Here is a 22,537-nt window from a genome sequence, read left to right as displayed (position 1 = left end):
TAGAGGCAGGTGAGACTCTAAAATATTAAACTAAAAATAAGTAGTAAAGTATAATCATATCCCTGTTATAAGTGAGGAAATAAAGTATTTGAAAAATAATTTTCCTATTAATTTTCGAGTTTCATCTTTCATTGGAGAGAAATTTAAAATCATGTCTTTTAAATTGTAAGAAACATACTTTGTCAGCAGCTGTCTCAGGAAGAGACTCTTCAATGCCAAGTTCTCGTCGTCTTTCAGCCCTAACTTCTGCATAACTACAAATGGAAAAAATAATCAAATTTTAGTGTTTGGTCATTCATTTAAAATACTGCACAGTTGTAACTATTCAGTGTTATGCGTCTCATCTGCTCATCTAGACTATTTGCTATGTGCTACACAAACCTAAAATATACCTGTAATGTCTTAATTTAACTTGCATTTTTCTAGGTATCTTAAAGTTTCAAACACTGCTGTAAATGATCCATAACCCCACAACACTTAAATTAAGAAAAACTAAGTAAAGGAAGTGTATGCTTATCTACCTACAGTTTTCCTCTTACATGACTGACACTGCTACATAAATGACAGTAATAACGTCTGCTGTAAAGCGCAAAACTTGTATCGAGCCTTATATATCATTCCTATATTTATATATAATGCTTATAGCAACATTGAAAGGATGTATCAGAAATTGAGAAAAGAGCACTTTGTAGTTCTTTAACAAGTTACGCATAAAAGTTACATTGCCAAAATCATCATAGGATGTTACAATAATTCAGAAATTCTCTAAAAGAATTATTACCTTACTACAGTGTGAGTACAAACAATAAACTCTGGCCTTGAATTCCACTGATGGTAAGTGATATAATAATGAGTCTGAAGCCAAATCCACTGTTGCCCTTTAGTCAGGAACCTATAATAACATGATTTGCCTTTCCCATATTGCATTACTAAAAGGAAAATAGAAAAATATTTTTTCTTTAATTCATATTAGTTACAAAGAATCTGTTTTTTAACCAAAAGTTATTTACATTTAAGTTTACATACACTATTCTTTTTCAGGCCTTTTGATAACGTATATGTCAATATGAAAATGTTATTTTTTAGAGCTAGTTTAAGGTCCCAAGCAATGATCAGATCTTCCACAGTGCCTAACTCAGAGCTAGTCACTGCTGATCTTACAATCTTTTCATACACAATTAACTTCCAAATACTTAAGAATTCACACTGCTGACTTCCTCCTGCCTAGATACACAGAGGGTAATAACAATAAATAATCACCCCTGAGTTTTTTCTCCTAGCTACTCTGGCAGGCACAGAACCTTCAAAGCATTTAATTTTAAACCTTAACTAACCAAAATCAAAATAACTTCACTGTCTAAAGTAACTGAGTGCAGTAACTGCCAAAACATGTGCTGTAGGTTTTAAGTTCTGAAGCCTTTTAACAGATATTAAGCAAAAAAATGGGTTTTGGGCTGGGTGTGGTGGCTCACGCCTGTAATCTCAGTACTTTGGGAAGCAGAGGTGGGCGGATCACTTGAGGTCAGTGTTTCCCTGTCTTCCTTGACTAAAAAGTCTTTTTTGTATGGACCAATATTTGGTGGAACAAAGCTTAGGAAATGCTGGTCAAGGATCTCTCAATCTCTCCCCCAACTCCCCCTACCTTGCCACCACTGCCTCTCACTCTCTAAGGTGGAAATCAAGGTCTACAAACAAACTTGCTGTCCAAAGTTACCCAGCTAGTTAATACAGGTATCAGCTCTTTACACAACATCATGGCACTTAATGCCCACATCTTTTGTGCTGAAATGACTTTACTCTGAAAATTTTCCATAGAGTTAATGCTATTATACAACCTGCTTCATTTCCATACACAGAGGTTTATAAAAGCAGCATAAAATGTCATGAAAAAGTCTAAAATACCTAGTTAGGTTTTAGTGAACACTCAAGAGGGTAAGCATCTGGGAGGAGGATCAGAGAAGCAAATAAAACATATCATTAAGACAAACCTCATCATTAAAACAAACTTCTAAAATAGATACAAGTGATAAAAGAGTCGGCCTAGGCTCCAATCCTGTCTCTGCCACCAATGAGCTATGAAATTATGGGTGAATTATTTAGCCTTACTGTGTTTTCAGCTTACTCATGAAGACAATAATAGTATCTACCTTTTAGAACTGTGATGGAGAATAATGGAGGTAATAGATGTAAAGGATTTAGAACAGTGCCTGGCACAAAGGATGATAACGCTCCTGCTCTAACAACAATAATAATAAGCAGGTAACACCAAGCACTTACTATGAGCTTTCTAAGACAGATTTTCCAAACATGTAGCTAGCTCCTGAAAAGATTCACATGCCTCAAAATCAAAATTTAGGAAACAATATTCCAAAAGTTTGACATATTACAATTTTCAAAGGAATCTACTTCTCTTACTCCAGATATAGAGCTCACATGCTTCAGAACAAGGTGTATCAGATGCTATATTATGAAATTCTACTTACTATAAAAATAGGAACAAGTTTAATTTAAACTTGATCAATGATTCCCACTAGATTGGTTATATACACAGAGCAAAATCTTTTAGTACATTTCAAAAATATGAAAATGATTATAAATCTGTGTCTTAGACCTACAATTTCAGGATGCGACTTCTGTTTATATAAAAGTTATTATCACCAGAAATGTTAAAATCTACTTACAGTGCTCATGACATTTCGCCAAATTCTCTAGGTCATCCACATGATAGTAATCATAGCCTGATGTTCCCAGAACTTCAAATGGCAAATATCCTATTATAGGTGGTGCCCTAAATTACACACAAAAATCATTATTATAAGTTTTTCCATAATAAGAAATATTCCAATTAGAAATAAAATTGGGGGGGAGGTTTTATTTTTCAAAAAATGGGAACAGGTTTCAAAGTCCTAATTTAAAAAAGAGTTTCCCCTTGAAATCCATTAATTTTAAGAATTATATAACATGACTATTACCTTTCCATGGAATTAAAAAAGGAATTACCTGTGATCTAGAAACAGAAATTTCCATTCTAAACTATGTCTAGATGTAAACTCTTCATTGGGTTCTTCAACAGTGCACATTTCCTACAAATAAATAATTAAAATTTATAAATACTTTGTGTCCTTAAGAATATTAAATATTGCTACATATAAAAATAAAAGTCATGGCCAGGCGCGGTGGCTCACACCTGTAATCCTAGCACTTTGGGAGGTTGAGGTGGGCAAATCACTAAGGTCAGGAGTTCGAGACCAGCCCAGCCAATATGGTGAAACCCCATTTCTATTAAAAATACAAAACATAGCAGGGCACAGTGACGGGTGCCTGTAATCCCAGCTACTCAGCAGGCTGAGGCAGCAGAATCACTTGAACCCAGGAGGTAGAGGTTAAATAAATAAATTGTCATTACTAGATAACTTTTCCTAAACAAGTTAGTTGTTTCCATGTATGTATGTATATGTTTACTTATTTGTTTCAGACAAGGTCTCACTCTGTCCCTCAGGCTGGAGTGCAGTGGTGTGATCTCAGCTCACTGCAGCCTCAACATTCCGGGCTCAAGTGATCCTCCTGCCTCAGCATCCTAAGTAGCTGAGACAATAGGGATGCACCACCACACCCGGCTAATTTTTGTATTTTTATTTGTAGAGATGGGGGTCTCACTATGTTGTCCAGGCTGGTTTTCAACTCTTGGGCTCAAACAACCTGCCTATCACAGCCTCCCAAAGTGCTGAGATTCTAGGCATAAGCTAAAATGCAGGCCCTTCTAAACAAGTTAATACATTTTACTTTTCCAGTACTAAAGAATGTGGTAATAAATAACCTTTAGATGCAAGATTTTGGGTGGGTACTTCTCACTCTGCACATTCTCCATTCACACATGCCTATAAACACTTACTCAAAATTCAGACCTCTCTCCTGAATTACAGATCCTTATTTCCAACTATCTGAATGTCCTCACACATCTCAAATTCAGTATGTCCTAAAATAAACTAATTGCTTTACTCCTCACACCCAGTCACACAATCTTCCATATTATTCTATACATGGATGGTGGCCAGTTTCTAGAAATCTGATAGTTAAAACATACTTTCATTTTTACCTTTCATCATCTAAGTGGCCACTACTAAATATTTTCCATTTCATCTAAGTATTTAAAAAATCAATTCCATCTCATCCATCTTAAGTGCATTGGTTTAGACCCCTGCCATCACTGATTTGCTATAGTGTTCACTAGTCTCCCTGTCCTTCAACTCATCTTCTCTTCTAGGGCTACAATTACCTTACTAATACTCAAATATTATATGACTTCCCTGCTAAAAAAACTTTTAATGGTTCCTTGTGCTAAACTCTCTTCAGCATGGAGAAATAAACAAGAAATAAACAAATTTTATTTCTGGTTTCTGATTACTTTTGTAGCCTTACCTCCCACTATCTCTTCCCCCTCCACACACTAACCCTAGACTCCAGTCATACTAAACAATGTATTCCATCCTGCCTCTGTGTCCCTGAATGACCTGCAGCACACTGTAATAGTTGTGAGGTTGGGCTTTGAGAAAAAAATAATGATTAATTAATAGAATCAAGTCCCAGTTTCATCACTAATAGCTGAGACTTTGGGCAAGTAACTTAACTTCCCTAAGCCTCTGTTTCCTTATAATGTAAAATGAGGGATCGTAATAGCATCTACCTTATCGGGCTGTCATAAGAATTAAATGAGATAATGTATGTAAAATACACAGCATGTAGTAAGCACTCAAACGTTAACAACTATTATTTCATAAGATCAAAACAAACAGAGCAAGACTGGTTTAAGATCTTCTAATAATTCAGTACTTGGTCCTGTACTAAGATGTCTCCCCAAATTTATCTGAGACAGAGTGAGACTCATCTCAAAATAAAATGCAAACACAGTTCACTGAAGTCTCGACCTCCTGGGCTCAAATGATCCTCCCACCTCAGCCTCCTGAGTAACTTGAGACCACAGGTGTGTAACACCATGCCTGGCTAATTTTTTGTATTTTTTGTAGAGATGGGGTCTTGTCATGTTGCCCAGGCTGGTCTCAAACTACTGGGCTCAGGCAATCCTCTCACCTTGCCCTCCCAAAGTGCTGGGATTACAGGCATGAGTTGCCTCGCCTGGCCCCGTCTAAATTTTAAATCTTAGCCTGGCTGCCTCTTTCCAGTCAGTTTCTAGTGGTTGAACTATTTCACTTTTCCACTTCCCTACTAATCATCTGTTTGTGGGGCCCAGGAAATAAAAACAAAATACTTAATTTTACATTTGAAAAGGTAAGTTATATGTAGTAAAGAGTCACTTGTACATTCCAAATAAATATTTAAAAGTGACCTTCTAAAAATAAAGATTCCAAAAACCTAGATTTTTGGACTTTCCCTTTTAATAATGAACCATACACAAAAGGATCCTAAAATCTTCCACAAAAGTGGGGCATATTGATATATAATAATCACTGGTTAACTGCAAAGGATATGTACTAAAAAATTAGTTATACAGTTTAATGAGTGTCTTGATAACTTGTCATTTCAAAAGTATTATCATGCATATTTAATGACTCAAAGCCATTCCACCTCAATGTCTGCAGAAAGTTTCAGGCAGTTCTCAGCATATGAACTGCAATCCCCTTAGGGAAATAAAATTAGAAACATACCTTGATGAACTGAGGTGTAGCTAACCTGACAGTAGCTACAAAACAAACTCTATCTTCATAAGACGGCCTATGTGTGCGTTGTATAGTTCCTTCAAAACCATTGTGTGCTGAAGAGGATACTAAAACAATAGGGAAAAAGGTATCGTGAGTTATGCAAGCAAAACCTAGTTGTCACTGATATTCAAACATCTATGTCTTTAAGAGCATAGAAAAATAACAAGTTGAAACACATTGTGAGAGAAGCATTTTAACTCACCACTGTTTAAAGATTTGAAATTTCCTATAAACTTTACATATTCATAGGTAGATGGCTCCTTTGGGTCTATTGTTCCTCGGAGCATATGACAACAGAATTCTAACTGATTTTTTGCTGAAATAAAGAGATTTTAAAAATCACATATTTGTGATATAAAACAATGATATACCACATAAAATAAGATCATAAAAGTTGTGTAAGTTTACAACCATTATTTTCCCCAACAGAAGTCGTCAATGACATTTAGTTCATAAAAGCAGAGTAACTTCAGGACAGGACCTCACTTTGTCTTTAATAGGGAAAACAGACTTTCTGGTGCAAACAACTTAATGTTTTCCTATTTTTATCTATTCATCCTTTTCCTTCTTTACTTACTTTCAAAGGAAAGTTTTGCTTCATGTTCTAAAGCTAATCCTTCCATCTCTACTATTTATAGTCTTTCCTATTTTCTCTAGGACCCGGGCCACATCACTGTTCCTTATTCCTTGAGCATCTACACCTTTCGGTCCTTACTTTCTTTTTTTTGAGACAGCATCTTGCTTTGTCACCCAGGTTGGAGTGCAGTGGCATGATCACAGCTCATGCAGCACTGAACTCTTGGGCTCTAGTGAGCCCCCTTCCTCAGCCTCCCAAGTAGCCAAGACTACAGATGTGAGCCACCATACCTGGCTAATTTTTAATTTTTTGTGGGTCTCACTATGTTGCCCAGGCTGGTTGCAAGCTTCTGGGCTCAAGCAATCCTCCTGCCTCAACCTCCCAAAGTGGTGGGATTATAGGCGAGAGCCACTGCACCTGGTCAAGGATCCTTACTATCTACTTTTAAATTTGCTCAGTCTTCCATCTCAAAGGAGTTTTGCTAATTATTTTGGTATTATCGATCTCCTTCCTTTTCATTATGGGCTCCATCTTCCATATATTCATTTCCCATAACTTCACACACTGTGGCTTTCATCCTTACACCTCTACAGCAATTATTCTTCTCAAAATTACTAACATTTGTATTGTTAACTTCAATGGTTTTTCATTTCCATTTCTTTAAAGTCATGCTTTGTCATTCCCACAGCATAAACTTACCTTCCTACCTTACTGACTACTCCTATATCTTCTGCTAATCCATTTTCACACTAGGGGCTTTCACAAAGGTTCTTCTGATCCTAAATCTCTCTCTCCAACTCTAGCATTTTATGTGAGACAAAGTTTCCTATAATTTGCTTTCAGGACATTTGTACTTGATGGTCCCATCAGTAACTTAAAATCAAAATATCTGAAAGTGAATTTATCATTCTTCAAGTTCCCTTCATCTATGTATGCTTATTTCCCAAGTTAGGAACTGTATCAATTTGGTCTCTTCTCTTCCCATCACAAGTCCCAAACCTAATCTGTCACCAAGACCTGCTACTTATTTCACAAAGGAAGCCCACCAATTTAGTGTAGTTGCAAATTACCTTGCATCTAGGTAACCGAAATATGTATTCATTATGCCTCCACATTCTGCCACTCTGATTCAGTCTTGCCTATTATTCTTAGACTTATAACTACTTTCACTGTACTACTTCAGCACTCAAGGACTGGTAACACCTTTCTTTGCTCACTACTTCAAGCTTATATTCTTCTGTTAACATCATCATAGATGGCTTTATCATCTAACCTAATAGGTTCAAAATTTAACTATCTTCAATATTCCCCATTGATGATTCTTAGTCACTTGGTCACCTGAGCCTATCACAACAAGTTCTATTGAGTTTACACACTTAACAGTCATATACTTTCCTCTCCATCCTTTCCTTTTTTTTTTTTTTTTTTTTTAGACAAAGTCTCAGTCTGTCACCCAGGCTGGACTACAGTGGCATGATCTCAGCTCACTGCAACCTCTGCCTCCTGGGCTCAAGTGATCCTCGAGCTCAGCCTCCTGAGTAGCAGGAACTACAGACATGTGCCACCACACCCCAGCCAATTTTTGTATTTCTCTTTATCGTGTACAGTGTTTCACCATGTTGCCCATGCTGGTCTTGAACTCCTGGGCTCAAATGATCTGCCCACCTTGGCCTCCCAAAGTGCTGGGATTACAGGCATGAACAACTGTGCTCAGCCCATCCTTACTTTTATTGCTAGGATTATATGGTTTTCCTTTTTGTCTCCAGTCTGGTTCTTTTAAAAATTTTCTACCTGAGTGATTTTTTTAATCTCCCAAACCAGATGATGAAAGTGGCAGCAACTTTTATAAGCAAGGTACTGCTGCTCTCTCTAGGCCAGCAATGAAGACCTGGACCTCCATGACACAGAATAGCTGTTACAGTCATAGTTACTGTACCAGGCAGCAGGGCCAGCTTTGTCATCAGAATGGTATGATCCATAAGATCTCTGGTTGTGTTTAACTGAACTCTAGGAATGAAACTGAGAAGTAACTCCATAAAGCTATCACTTGATTTGTATAGTAGGAAATCTGCAGGTCAGGTGAGCACAGCCTGAGTTGAGCCACTATGACAGAGAAATCCAGGGCTCTTATTCAGCTCTCAGACTCAGGGCCTCTTTATGAAGCAGAAACCACGTAGGCCTGGGGTAGGCAACCCACCGCTGCAAGTTTTCTTCCTAGCCTTCTCCAAACAAACTTTCCACTATTTACCTGGTTTTCTTTCTTTATTCTTTTTTTTTTTTTTTTTGCAGACAACAAAACTACCCAAATCTCCTTCACTGGCTCTCTATTCTGTAAAAAATAAAACTCAAATTCCTTAGGATGAACTATAAGCACCTTTATAATTCTTTCCTTATTCCTTCTCTCAACACAAATTACACCACCTGTACCTCAACTTCATTATGGCCAAAATGACCTACCGAATTTTCTAAGCAGTTTTCCCTGTGTTTTAACTTGTGTCTATTCTTTTGGCATGAAACTTTCTTTTTTCTGGGGAAAGAACTCTTCTGTATATCACTTGTTTAACGAGGAGATCAGCAAGCCATTTAATTAAGACTTTTCTTAAGTATTCTTGCCATTTTCATTTCTGTTCTTGGAAGCAGAAGCCTAAGCTCTTTCTGCCAAAGGCTTTTATTTAGTTCTCCATCCAATTTTATTCTTAGTAGGGTCTTCAAAGCAAACGCCTTCTCCTTTGTCTTCCTATTGCTATCTCCAAAGGGTTCCACCTTTCTTTTCTTTTTTTTTTTGAGACAGAGTCTCGCTCTATCGCCCAGGTTGGAGTGTAGTGGTGTGATTCTGGCTCATTGCAACCTCCGCCTCCGGAGTTCAAGCAATTCTCCTACCTCAGTCTTCAGAGTAGCTGGGACTACAGGCACGCACCACCATGCCTGGCTAATTTTTGGTAGAGACAGGGTTTCGTCATGTTGGCCAGGCTGGTCTCAAACTCCTAGCCTCAAGTGATCTGCCCGCCTCAGCCTCCCAAAGTGCTGGGATTACAGGCGTGAGCTACTGGACCTGGCTGGGTCCCACCTTTCTAATTCTTCTCTCCTCGTTCTATATATTTACCTCAAGCAATACCATTCCATCCATGGCTTCAAATACTAATTGTAGGCATCTATTATATCCAGCCTAAATCTTTCTAAGTACCAGACTAGAGTGGCCTAGTAATGGTCAATGTCATATAAACTTGGTTTTAAAACAAGGCTTCAAATGAATTCTCCAAGTCTAGTTTTTTTCAACTCTCGCTGAAAGGCCATCCACTCTTATCAAAGTTATAGATACACACAAATTTGTGCACGTATGTGTATCTTAATTTTTAGACAGTATGCTATAGAATTTGAGGATTCAAACACAAAGAATCTTTAAGATAATGTATTAGCAGATGAGACACATTTAAAAATAAAGAAAAAGGTGATTCAATAAGGTATCTAATAGCTAATGGCCAAATATAGTGCTGTAACAATTCTGGATTTTATACAGGGTAATATATGAAGAAAATGAGGTACTCTGGTGAAATCAATTTGTCAATGGACCTAGTAGAAATGTCTGATTCTACCATAATATGTTGTTTCTTGATGGTGAGAACTATTTTCACTATTCTTGATATTTTTATGATACAGCACAAGTGCCCAGCAAATTAGATACATCTAACAAATGACTGTTTAATTAATAAAGTAGATAATTTATCTTTATATTTAATAACTTTAAGAGAAACATAGAAATTTTTTCCAATTGGTTAACAATGGTGAAAATCAGAAAGTTTAATTTTCCCTCATTAAATACAGTAAGGTTTTATTTATAAATTAGTAGCAATATATTGCTAGGTCTCACTTTTGCATAAAATATAGCTTTATGGCATAATGGGAGTCCAGGATTTATTATAACAAATAAGATGGGATTTCAATATACTCTGAAATAGATTTCAGATTTTTAATATGGACACAATTTCATCTTATATGTATTTTAATATTGAAAAAGGACCTAACAGGGCATATGGAGTAATGCTGTATTTAAAGAAGTCTGTATTTTTCATAAACTTGCAAAAGGATAGTGCTACCGAATATAACATTTGACTTTTTTGCTTAACAGCTACTACTTACATTTTAAATATTCTGGGGTTAATGAATCACTTTCCAGCAGATGAGTAGAGAGTATTTTATAAACCTCTGAATGTTCCCCTTCTGGGATAAAATTAAATATACTTTGATCCACAAGATCAGACTGAAAAGAAAATTGTTAAAAGTAAAATAACTTTAATGATTCAAGAGACAATTGTTTTAAAAGTACATAATCGCTATTAAACACAGAAGTTAGCTTTCAATTATCTGTGAAAACCAACAAATGTCAAGTTACAGACCAAATCTCAAAAACCAGATTGAGATGATACTAATGTCATCTAATCCATGACCAGTATGATCCTGAAAGCCTGATAAATTATTTGCAAAGCTGTGTTTCACCAAAACATTTTGAATATTTCAAAATACAATGTGACCAAGAGAGCTAATAAGAAAAATCTCTGGTGACAAGTCAGAGCCTTAACATGTATTCAAACCTATGGTAAACAATAGTGGTATATCCTACTATAAAGGACTAGGCACAAACTAAATAAAGAGGAGATTTTGCTTTGTTGTGATTTCAGTTGTCCAATGTGTTCTTTACTTCATCTTTTCCTGGCATTTATCCTACATCCCATTGTACAAAAGCCTTATGTTTAGTTATCCCCCCTCAAAAGGACACCTAATATGTTAGGCATTATAATCCTTGCTAATATATAGCTTTAATCGTGATTAATCAATAGCAATTTGACAAACATCAGGTTGGCTACAACGTGCTACAGCTGTGGAAACAAAGATGAATAAGATAGTTCTGATACGTAAGTACCATTGATAACAAAACTTCCATGACTTTACATTTGCTACTATGCATTCTACCTGGTTTCCTGCATTTCAAACTGCTCTGTGGAATCCTAGGGATACTGAGACAGTATCTCAAGGACTGTAAAAGTGGGACTAGAGGTTGGGGAAGTAAAAAGGAGCTGTGAAGCAGGGCTCAGGGTCCTGCCCCTGCATTAAATTAAAGCAGTTCTACTTTTTGTTTTTATTTCACGCATCTGTAAAGATTTTGTTTGAAGACCTCCACTACTTTAAAATAAAAAACAAACAAACAACAACAAACAGAGGCAGTAAGAATGGCGGGAGGGTGTTGTATTAGGTTGGTACCATACTTTTACTAACAAAGAATGCAATCACTTTTGTACCAACCTAATACTATTCTTCATATAGGCCACATATTCCCATCATTTCTTGTCTTTTCTCCAGCCCTCCAAGCCCACTCCATGAAGTGAAATGACCATCCCCTTCTTTACATATCTGTATCTTTCACCTTTCAAAGACCAGTTCAAATTACTTCTTTCAAGAAAGCATTCCCTTAACACCATAATCCACATTAAAAATAAAATTCCTTTAGTATTTATTACTTGTATCATTCATTTCCCATTTAGCAGAATTCAGCCAACTATGGATCAAAACTATTCAGGAAAAGAAAACAAAAACAAAAACAGATGGTTGTGTCTGTACTGAATACGTGCAGACATTTTTCTAATCATTATTCCCTAAACACTGTAGTATAACATATATTTACATAGCATTGATATTGTATTAGTTATTATAAAATAGAGATGATGTGATGTAAATGGGAAGATGTGTGTAAGTTACATGTAAATACAACACCATTTTATTTATGGGACTTGACCATCCATGGATTTTGGTATCTGCAGCGGGTGCTGGAACCAATCCCCCATGGATACCAAAGGATGACTATATTTTAATGTCTATGCCCTGTTGTCCTATAGGTGAATAAAAGGGCCTATCTCTTACACCTTTATCTTTCTCACTTCCAATCAAGGCACATTAACACTGTGCCCTGTGTTTAACAGTTATTAGTATAATAACTGATTTTAGACTAAGGAGGTATTTGATAATGGCTTATAGGGTAACCACACCAAAAATATATCTATATTTCAATAAAGGATTTTTCTGGAAGTCTGAAAAGCCTCTACAACTAAAGGAGTAGTGAACTAAAAATTCATGCATGGCTGGGTGCAGTGGCTCATGCCTGTAATCCCAGCACTTTGGGAGGCTGAGGCAGGCCGACTGTCTGAGGTCAGGAGTTTGAGACCAGCCTGGCCGACATGGAGAAACCCCGCTTCTGCTAACACAAAAATTAGCTGGGCATGGTGGTGTGCACCTACAGTCGTAGCTACTCGGGAGGCTGAGGTAGGAGAATCACTTGAATCCAGGAGGCAGAGGCTGTAGTGAGCTGAGATCCTACCACTACACTCAAGCCTGGGCGACAGAATAAGACTCTGTCTCAAAAAATAATAAATAAAAATTCAGGCCTGAATAACACAAATGCTAGAAAGTTGCCTTCTATTGACAAAATAAAGAATCAAAATACAATAGTACACGATATTGATGCAAAAAATAATCTGATATGGTTCGGCTGTGTCCCCATCTAAATCTCATCTTGCTGTTCCCATAATCCCCATGTGTCATGGGAAGGGCCCAGTGGGAGGTGATTGAATCATGGGGGAAGATACCTCCATGCTGATGTTCTTGTGATAGTGAGTTTTCCCAAGTTCTGATGGTTTTGTAAGGGGCTTTTCCCCTTTTTGCTCAGCACTTCTGCTTCTTGTCGCCATGTGAAGAGGGACGTGTTTGCTTCCCCTCCACCATGATTATAAGTTTCCTGAGGCCTCCCCAGCCATGCTGAACTGTGAGTCAATTAAACCTCTTTCCTTTATAAATTACCCAGTATTAGGGAGTCCTTTATAGCAGTCTGACAACAGACAAATACGTTGTCTTAATAGAAAAACATGCCACCAATTTGAAATATTAATAGGAACTAAAATTTTCATTTTTGAGAATGATTATAGTTTTCTACTATTATTTGTTACTAACAATTTCTACTACCATCAGTAAATTATGATGTGACCTATCTTACCCTTGTTTTTCCATCTATAACTTCATAGGATGTTTCATATTCATAGAGAAAAGAAAATGAATGGCTGTATCAAGAGTAGTAGGATCACAAGCAATGCCTCTCCCAACCACTCTGCCTCTCCTGCCACTTTAATAGGTGTCAAACTTTCCATTAACCACTACACTTAAAATCTCTAAATGAGGCTGATCATACTTTATGTGGCCATACATCCACTCAGTTCTCAAACACAATTCAATAGTAAGAAAAGAAAATGGTAACTACTTGGATCTTTTTATCTCCCTTACTCGTTTCATGAAAAGGAAATATAAGTTCTGCTGATTTACTTATATGACATAAATCAATAGCCTTTCTGTTTTTTTCTACATTAGCTCAACATTACCATTTAGTGATTGGATGACACAATTTTTTAAAATCTAGAAGATGTTAGTAACAGAGGAAACGGTATGGGGCACAAGGGAACTCTCTGTACTACCTTGTCCATTTTTCTGTACATCTAAAAATGGTTCTAAAATTAAAAATGTTTTAAAAAATATCCAGAAGAAAATGGGAAGGTGAGAGTGTTTTTATTGAGGGAAGTGTTAATCGAACACTTCGATTCCAATGAGATCTATCACATGTTGTCTATTTCAAAAGGGAATTAAACTCACTAAAGATTAGAAAGGGATTTTTTAAAACAGCCCAATCAGGTAGCATACTCATCTTCATACATTCAACAAATAATCACTGAGTGGCTCTCCAAGAAACTAGCTAGCTCCTCCGGATACAGAGATAAAGTTCCTGCCTGTAAGAAGCTACAACTACCATAACTAGCCAAATAAACAGAAAATTACAATTCTCTGTATCGTGACAGTAGTACACACAAGGTAACAGTAGAACAGAGATGAAGGACATCTAATTCTGAATGAAATTCAAGCACGTGCCAAGAAGCAGACTTTTAGAAAGTGCAAAAACATTGCAAACGATGCTCTATGACTAGATTAGACAGTTTCTGTAAACATGACAAAACCCAATACAGTTATATATAGTTTAAAAGCATGTAACTATACTTTTTTCAAATTACTTAAACATTATCTTAATCCTATAATGGGATTCTTTCCCTGGGTTTTCTTGCTATGAAAACATTTTTTTAAGTTGTCCAGAAAATTTAGTTAATCAGTCTGTCCTTTTTTCTGCCTATGCTAGCTTACTTATGTGTTGCTAATAATCTCATGTGTTACTCTCAAACAAGTTTTTAAATGTTGGGCTTATCCTACTATTTGAGCTTACTAGAAAATAAAGCCCCAGAAGAGTAGTAAAGTAAAAGTTATTTTCTGTATGAACCAAAGAAATTAGCAAATTATTTACTGCATGGCTTTCATCTTTAAAAAATGCCCTTTTAGAGCCTGGACTTTTAAGTGCTAAAATCCATTCGTTCTCTTTACAAAATATGAAGTATCAGAGTAATCAAAGGGAGAGAAATACCACTTTTCAGTATCTCTTGAAAGAGACATTTACAAGCAGAATTACTTTACATCTCTTTACACAGAGATGAGCTACTTTTAAAAATTTTTTTGTAGAGACAGGATGCTTCACTATGTTGCCCAGGCTGGTCTTGAATTCCTGGCGTCAAGCAATCTTCCCACCTAGCCTCTGAAAACATTAGCATTACAGGCATAAGCCACTGCACCCAGACATAGAGGGGCATTTTAAGAGTAGTTTATAAGTAACTTCAAAATATTTATACCACGAGCTCCATCTTCAGTAACATTACATATTAAAAACTGAAAATTCCCCCCAAAAGCCTATCAGTTGTGGCACAGCACCTAGCTCAGTGTCTGGCACAGAGTAGATACTAATAAATAGACATTAGAAAAAAAGTAAGCACACAAACCAGGTATTCACCATCCTAATCAAACAAAATACACTTTTCTAATTCATTACCCTTTTGGTCATATAGATAATAAATTAAAATATGGCCAGTATGACTTTATCAGTTCAAAGTCACACAGCATAAAAAGTTCTGTATCTACTATTTTTAGAGTGTTTTTTTTATAAGTAATTCTATTGAGAAAAATATTTACGAGTTGCCCTAATTGCAACAAGTATCTCAGCAGAAATTCATTCTCAAGACATTCTCAGTGATTTAACATTTTCAACAGGCTGATTAAAATGGAAACACTAAAAAGTTAGCAATAGAATAAAGAAGACAGGAAGAAGAGAGGTCAGATAAAGTGGTACGACCTTGTATTGCATTAACAATGTTTCGGTCAACAATAGACTGCATATATGACCACAGGTGGCCCTAAGATTACAGTGGAGCTGAAACATTCCTACTGTCTAGTGATGTCGTATCTGTTGTAATGTCATAAATCAATGCATCACTCATCCTTTGCACTTGTGTTTGTGGTGATGCCTGTGTAAACAAACCTATTGTGCCACCAATCATATAAAAGTATAGCACAAGGCCGGGCGCGGTGGCTCAAGCCTGTAATCCCAGCACTTTGGGAGGCCGAGATGGGCGGATCACGAGGTCAGGAGATCGAGACCATCCTGGCTAACACGGTGAAACCCCGTCTCTACTAAAAAATACAAAAAACTAGCCAGGCGAGGTGGCGGGCGCCTGTAGTCCCAGCTACTCGGGAGGCTGAGGCAGGAGAATGGCGGGAACCCGGGAGGCAGAGCTTGCAGTGAGCTGAGATCCGGCCACAGCACTCCAGCCTGGGCGACAGAGCGAGACTCCGTCTCAAAAAAAAAAAAAGTATAGCACATAAAATTATATACAGTACATATGTACATGATAATAAACAATCATCTACTAGTTTATGTATTTACTATACTTTTAATGATTTAGAGTATTCTCTATTTACATTTTTTTTTTTTTTTGAGATGGAGTTTCGCTCTTGTTGACCAGGCTGGAGTGCAATGGCTCTATCTCGGCTCACCGCAACCTCCGCCTTCCAGGTTCAAGCAATTCTCCTGCTTCAGCCTCCCAAGTCGCTGGGATTACAGGCATGCACCACCACGCCCGGCTAATTTTGTATTTTTAGTAGAGACGAGGTTTCTCCATGTTGGTCAGGCTGGTCTCAAACTCCCAACCTCAGGTGATTCGCCTGCCTCGGTCTCCCAAAGTGCTGGGATTACAGGCATGAGCCACTACACCTGGCCTTATATATATATTTGTAAGTTAACTCTAAAACAGCATCAGGCAGGTCCTTTAGGAGGTATTTCAAAAGGGTACTGTTCCTATAGGAGATGATAGCTACATCTTTTTAAACAAAAATGTTTAAAAAGTTAAAAAAAAAAGTTTTTTAAATAGAAAAAAGCTTTTGAAATAAGGATATAAAGAAAGGAAATATTTCTGTACAGCTGTATGATGTATTTGTGTTTTTTTTTTTGTTTGTTTGTTTGTTTGTTTTGAGGCAGGGTCTTGCTCTGTCACCCAGGCTGGAGTACACTGGCACTATCACGGATGGCCCACTGTAGCCTTTGCCTCCCAGGCTCAGTGCAATCCTCCTACTAGAGCCTCCCGAGTAACTCGGACCACAGGTGCATACCACAACACTTGGCTAATTTTTATCTTTTTTTAAAGATGGGGTTTCACCATGTGGCCCAGGCTGGTCTCAAACACCTGAGCTCAAGCAATCTGCCAGCCTTGGCCTCCCAAAGTGTTAAGCTAAGTGTTACTACAAGATTAAAAAAGTTAAAAAAAAAATTTTAAGTTTACACAGTTAAAAAGTTACAATAAGCTAAGGTTAATTTATTATTGACGAAAACATTTTTATATAAAGAAGCCTAAGTGCACAGTGTTTATAAAGTCTATAAAGGTGTATAGTACTGTCTTAATCCTTCACATGTACCTTTTCTATGTTTAGGTATTTTTAAGCATATAGATACTTATTGTGTTACAATTACCTATAGTATTCAGTACAGTTGCATGCTGTACAGGTTGGAGTCTAGGAGCAACAGGCTACACCATATAGCCCAAGTGGGTAGCAGGTTATATACATCTAGGTTTTTATAAGTATACTCTACGGTGTTCACACAGTGACAAAAGTGACTCAGAACATATTCCCGTTATTTAGTGATGCATAACTGTAGTTGAATATTAAGTTACTACAGATTAGTTATGACTGAGCTTTGAGAAAACACATGCTAAAACAAATACATACTTACAGCTCTTATCCCTACCCCTTTAACCATTGTTGTACATTGCTCTCAAAGTCCACTTCCTAGTGCTTTAGAATATTTAAAATAGGCATTTTAATGAGAAGTAGATTGTAGGATCTTTATACTTACTGGTAAATGTTCAAGTAATGAAGTTACACTCTCAGACACATATATTATGCTTCCATCTGTCATGATTGCTAAAAAAAAACCATCAAGAGCCTGAAATTAAACATAATGATATGTTAAATGAAAAGAAGAAAGTATTTCACAGGACAGAAATAAAAATCTGAGATAAATGACAAAGGATTTAATATGGAAACATCCAAAGTTCTGTCAAAATATAATACTAGCTTTCCCCCTTTACAATACCTTGGTATGTATCTTTGTTCATTTTTAAATGCTTCTGGAGAAAAAAAGTCTCTCTCTGGCCATCTATTGGACAACTGGTCTCTAAAAGATAGAGACAATGTTCTACCTTCATCACTAGGTATATTACATGATCCAACCATGTATATACAGTATCATGGCTTATTTGAAGATGCTGACATCTCCAAAGCACACAAGACATCAAAATGTTTTGTAGGCACACAAAGGAACACATTATTATCATGTATATGTTAACACAGAGGTGTACATTTGAAGTTTAAGGAGATATATGGAGGATAAAGTAAAAGGGAGTAGCAAGAAATTAAGGTGAAAAATTAGGCTGAGTTCATATCATAAAAGGCTTTGACATAAGAATTTTATTCTGTATACAATGGTAAGCCAATAGAAGATTTTAGGGCAGGGAGCTGTGCTTCAATAAGAGTAGTGTGGAAGCAGGGTGTTAAACGGATTTAGAGGGAAAAGAAAATTCAGTTAGGAAAATCATAGTGGCTTTTGGAATAATTAAGTTAATGGGAATCTCAAGGAAATCAGTAGTATTAGGAATAAAGAAAGTACTTTGAGCAAGCATTGAGAAATGTGAAGCTTAATTTCAGAAGAGAAGTCAGAGAAGGGAGTACAAGACTTAATAAAAAAGCAATTTTGTACTTTATACACTACAATGTATTTTCATTTGAGAATCCTAGGCACAGAAGTGACCGTTGAAGAAATGAGATCTACAAAAGACAAATCCTGGAAGAATTATCTACATATAAGGGATGAGGAAGAGAAAAGGGCCAGAGAAAGTAACAGAGAAAGCTGGGTGCAGTGGTTTACGCCTGTGACAGGAAGCCAATTTGGAAGCCAAGGCGGGAAGATCACTAGAACCCAGGAGTTTGAGACCAGCCTGAGCAACATGGCGAAACCTTGTCTCTGAAAGAAAATTTAAAAATTAGCCAAGTGTGGTGGCGCATGCCTATGGTCCCAGATGCTTGGGAGGCTGAGGTGAGATCACTTGAGCCCAGGAAGCAGAGGCTGCCATGAGCCATGATCATGTCACTGCACTCCAGTCTGGGCAACAGAGTGAGACCCTGCCTCAAAATAGTAACAAAAATTAAAATTACAAAAAAGAAAATGATAAAGACAGAATACGCTGTCATCAAGGAATCAATTGAAGAGAGAATGACAAAGTGAAGAGGAGAGGAATGGTTTGGTATAAAATGAGACAAAATAAAGAATAAGAATGAGAAATGAATTTTGGTGATTTTCAAAAAGTTATGTTAACAGGAAGGTAAGTCAGACTAAAATGAGTTTAAAAATGAGTACAAAATCAGAAGGCTATTACAAGTCATTCATTCATGAACTTTAGAAGGAAAGAAAAAGGCAAACAGTTCTAAGGGGGTGAAGTATCAACAGAAGGCATTTTAAAAAAGAGCAAGTATATTGGTAGTCAAAGGGAAAGGAAGATCCAGTGGAGAAGAAGTAGAAGATACACAGCGGAAAAGATACTACAAGAGGGATTCTTCTATTAAAATGGTTAACACACTAAACTCTAATTCTTGTTTAATTAAATGGCTCTCGAAAAGGATAGTGACCTCTGGTAGGAACCATGTATATCTTATTAATCCTTGTATCTAGAGCACTAGTGTAGCACAAGTAGAAGTACTTGCAGTATATAATTTATAGAGCTGGGAGTTAGAGTAACCTTCCCTAACTCTACGTAATTGATGAATATATAGAAAATGGTACCCTCCCCCACGTCCACTTCTTTTGGAAAAGAGATCTGGATATCACAAAGAACTTATTTTGAGTAGATGCCTATCTTTTAGAATGGCTCAAACAAATCCAGTCTTTGCTAATATAGAAGTAGAAATCTTGTCATTCGAGCAAATTCATGAATTACTTTTTTCAACCCTTTAGTACCATAATGCCAGTATTATTTCATAATAGGGTCAAAAGCAGACAACTGTTCGCCAGGCTCACGCCTGTAATCCCAGCACTTTGGGAGGCCACGGCAGGTGAATCACCTGAGATCAAGTTCGAGATCAGCCTGGCCAACATGGTAAACCCTCGTCTCTACTAAAAATAAAAAAAATTGCTGGGCATGGTGACACATGCCTGTAATCCCAGCTACTTGGGAGGCTAAAGCGGCAGAATCACTTGAATCTGGGAGGCAGAGGTTGCAGTGGGCAGATTGTGCCACTGCACTCCAGCCTGGGCAACTGAGTAAGACTCCGTCTCCAAAAAAAATAAATAAATAAGAGACAGTGTTCATCAATTTCTCCATCTGAAAGCAAGAAACAGATACTATTGTCTACTTTATAATACTAGCTATTATGACACATAGATACTAGTGTTTACTTCATAAGAGTGTTATAAGGATTCAATGAGCTAATACATAAAAATTATTCACTTATTTTTCTGATTTAAAGTACAGGTTTAAATGTTTATATTTATACTCTAACAAATTTTCATATGGTAACATTTCTGCTGAATAAAGAATCACACACAATTAACTGTCCCATCTAAAATACAAACAGAAAAATAACTCAATTTGCCAAATACCTTGCTTCAGACTTGAGATGTGGCCATAATCTATTTATACAGGCATACCTTGTTTTACTGTGCTTCGCTTTATTGAACTTCAGTTACTGGGTTGTGTTTTGCTTTTTGTTTTTTTTACAAAGTGAAGGTTTGTAGCAACTTTGGGTCAAGTAAGTCTATCAGCATCATTTTTTTCAATAGCATATGTTCACGTTGTGTCTCGTGTGACATTTTGGTAATTCTTGCAATATTTCAAACTTTTCCCATTATTACTATATCTGTAATGGTGATTCGCCCACATAAGATGGCGAACTTAAATGTTGTGTATGCTCTGACTGCTCCACCAACTCACCCATCCCTCTCCCTCTCCTTGGAGCTTCCCATTCAGAGACACACAACAATATTGAAATTAGGCCAATTAATAACTCTACAATGGCCTTTAAGTATTCAAGTGAAAGGAAGAGTCCCTCATCTCTGACTTTGAATCAAAAGTTAGATGTGATTAAGCTTAGTGAGGAAGGCATGTCGAAAACTGAGACAGGCCAAAAGCTAGACCTCTTGCAACCAAACAAGCAGCAAAGTTGTGAATGAAAAAGAAAAGTTTTAGCAACTACATGAATGCTAAGAAAGTGAAACAGCCTTATTCCTGATATGGAGAAAGTTTGAGTGGTCTGTATAGATGATCAAACTAGCCACAACATTCCCTTAAGCCAAAGCCTAATCCAGAGCAAGGCCTTAATTCTCTTCAATTCTGTGAAGGCAGAGAGAGGTAAGGAAACTACAGAAGAAAAGTTCGAAGTGAACAGAGGTTGGTTCATGAGGTATAAGGAAAGAAGCCATCTCCATAACATAAAAGTACAAGGTGAAGCAGCAAGTGCTGATGTAGAAGCTACAGCAAGTGATCCGGGAGACCTAGGTAAGATCATTGATGAAGGTGGCTACACTATATACCAGAGTTTCAATGCAGATGAAACAGCCTTCTATTGGGAGAAGATGCCATTAGAACTTTCAAAGTTGGAAAAGAGAAGCTAAAGCTGGCTTCAAAGCTTCAAAACACAAGCTAACTGTCTTGTCAGGGGCAAATGCAGCTGGTAACTTCTAAGTTGAAGCCAATATTCATTTGCCATTCTGAAAGTCCCAAAGCCCTTAAGAAGTATGCCCTATGAATAGAGCAACAAACCCTGGATGACAGGACATCTGATGACAGCACATCTGTTGACAACATGGTTTACTGAATATTTAAAGCCCACTGTTGAGACCTACTGGTCAGAAAAATACATTTATTTCAAAATACTATTACTCACTGACAATGTACTTGGTTGCCCAGAGAGCTGATGGAGATGTACAAGGAGATTAATGTTGTTTTCATGCCGCTAACACAACACCCATTCTGCAGCCCATGGGTTAAGGAATAATTCTGACTTTCAAGTCTTATTTAAGAAATACATTTCGCAAGGCTACAGCTCCCACAGATAGTGATTCCTGTGATGGAACTGGGCAAAGTCAACTGAAAACTTTCTGAAAAGAATTCACCCTTCTAGATGGCATGAGAACATTTGTGATTTATGGGAGAAGGACAAAATATCAACATTAACAAGAGTTAAGAAGTTGATTCTAACCCTTGTGTATAACTTTTGAGGGGGTCAACGTGTAACTGTAGATGTGGTGGAAATAGCAAGAGAATTAGAATTAGAAGTGCAGTCTGAAGATGTGACTGATTGCTGTAATCTCCTAATAAACCTGAACTGATGAGGAGTTGCTCCACTGATGAGTAAAGAAAGCGGTTTCTTGAGATCGACTCTACTCCTGATGAAGATGTGAATATTGTTGACATGACAGCAAAGGATACAGAATATTACACAAACTTAGTTGACAGAGCAGCAGCAGGGGTTGAGAGTACTGACTGTAATTTTGAAAGAAGTTCTACTCTGGGTAAAATGCTATCAAATAGCATTGCACGTTACAGAGAAATCTTCTTGTAAGGAAGAATCAATCGATGTGGCAAACTTCATTGCTGACTATTTGAAGAAATTGCCACAGCCATCCCAACCTACAGCAACCATCACCCTGATCAGTTAGTAGCCACTGACACTGAGGCAATACCTTCCACCAGCAAAAAGATTAAGATTTGCTGAAGGCTCAGGTGATTGT

At 37.1% G+C, this 22,537-nt stretch overlaps 1 protein-coding gene across 2 annotated transcripts in view; it reads right to left on the bottom strand.

Annotated features, from left to right (window-relative positions):
- Window positions 1-22,537, bottom strand: part of CLOCK (clock circadian regulator) — a 119,872-nt gene that overhangs the window by 26,004 nt on the left and 71,331 nt on the right. For both annotated transcript variants that reach the window (XM_025385679.1, XM_025385680.1), the window contains 8 exons: window positions 17,609-17,698; window positions 10,432-10,552; window positions 5,920-6,033; window positions 5,664-5,782; window positions 3,001-3,083; window positions 2,682-2,788; window positions 782-929; window positions 179-254 (listed from right to left, as the gene is read on the bottom strand). In XM_025385679.1, coding sequence (XP_025241464.1) covers window positions 179-254; window positions 782-929; window positions 2,682-2,788; window positions 3,001-3,083; window positions 5,664-5,782; window positions 5,920-6,033; window positions 10,432-10,552; window positions 17,609-17,698 — 858 coding nt within the window. The remainder of the gene's footprint in view (window positions 1-178; window positions 255-781; window positions 930-2,681; window positions 2,789-3,000; window positions 3,084-5,663; window positions 5,783-5,919; window positions 6,034-10,431; window positions 10,553-17,608; window positions 17,699-22,537) is intronic.

Source organism: Theropithecus gelada, chromosome 5, assembly GCF_003255815.1.
Source record: "Theropithecus gelada isolate Dixy chromosome 5, Tgel_1.0, whole genome shotgun sequence".
Classification (NCBI taxonomy): Eukaryota; Metazoa; Chordata; class Mammalia; order Primates; family Cercopithecidae; genus Theropithecus; species Theropithecus gelada.
This window is presented reverse-complemented; position numbering and strand designations above follow the sequence as displayed.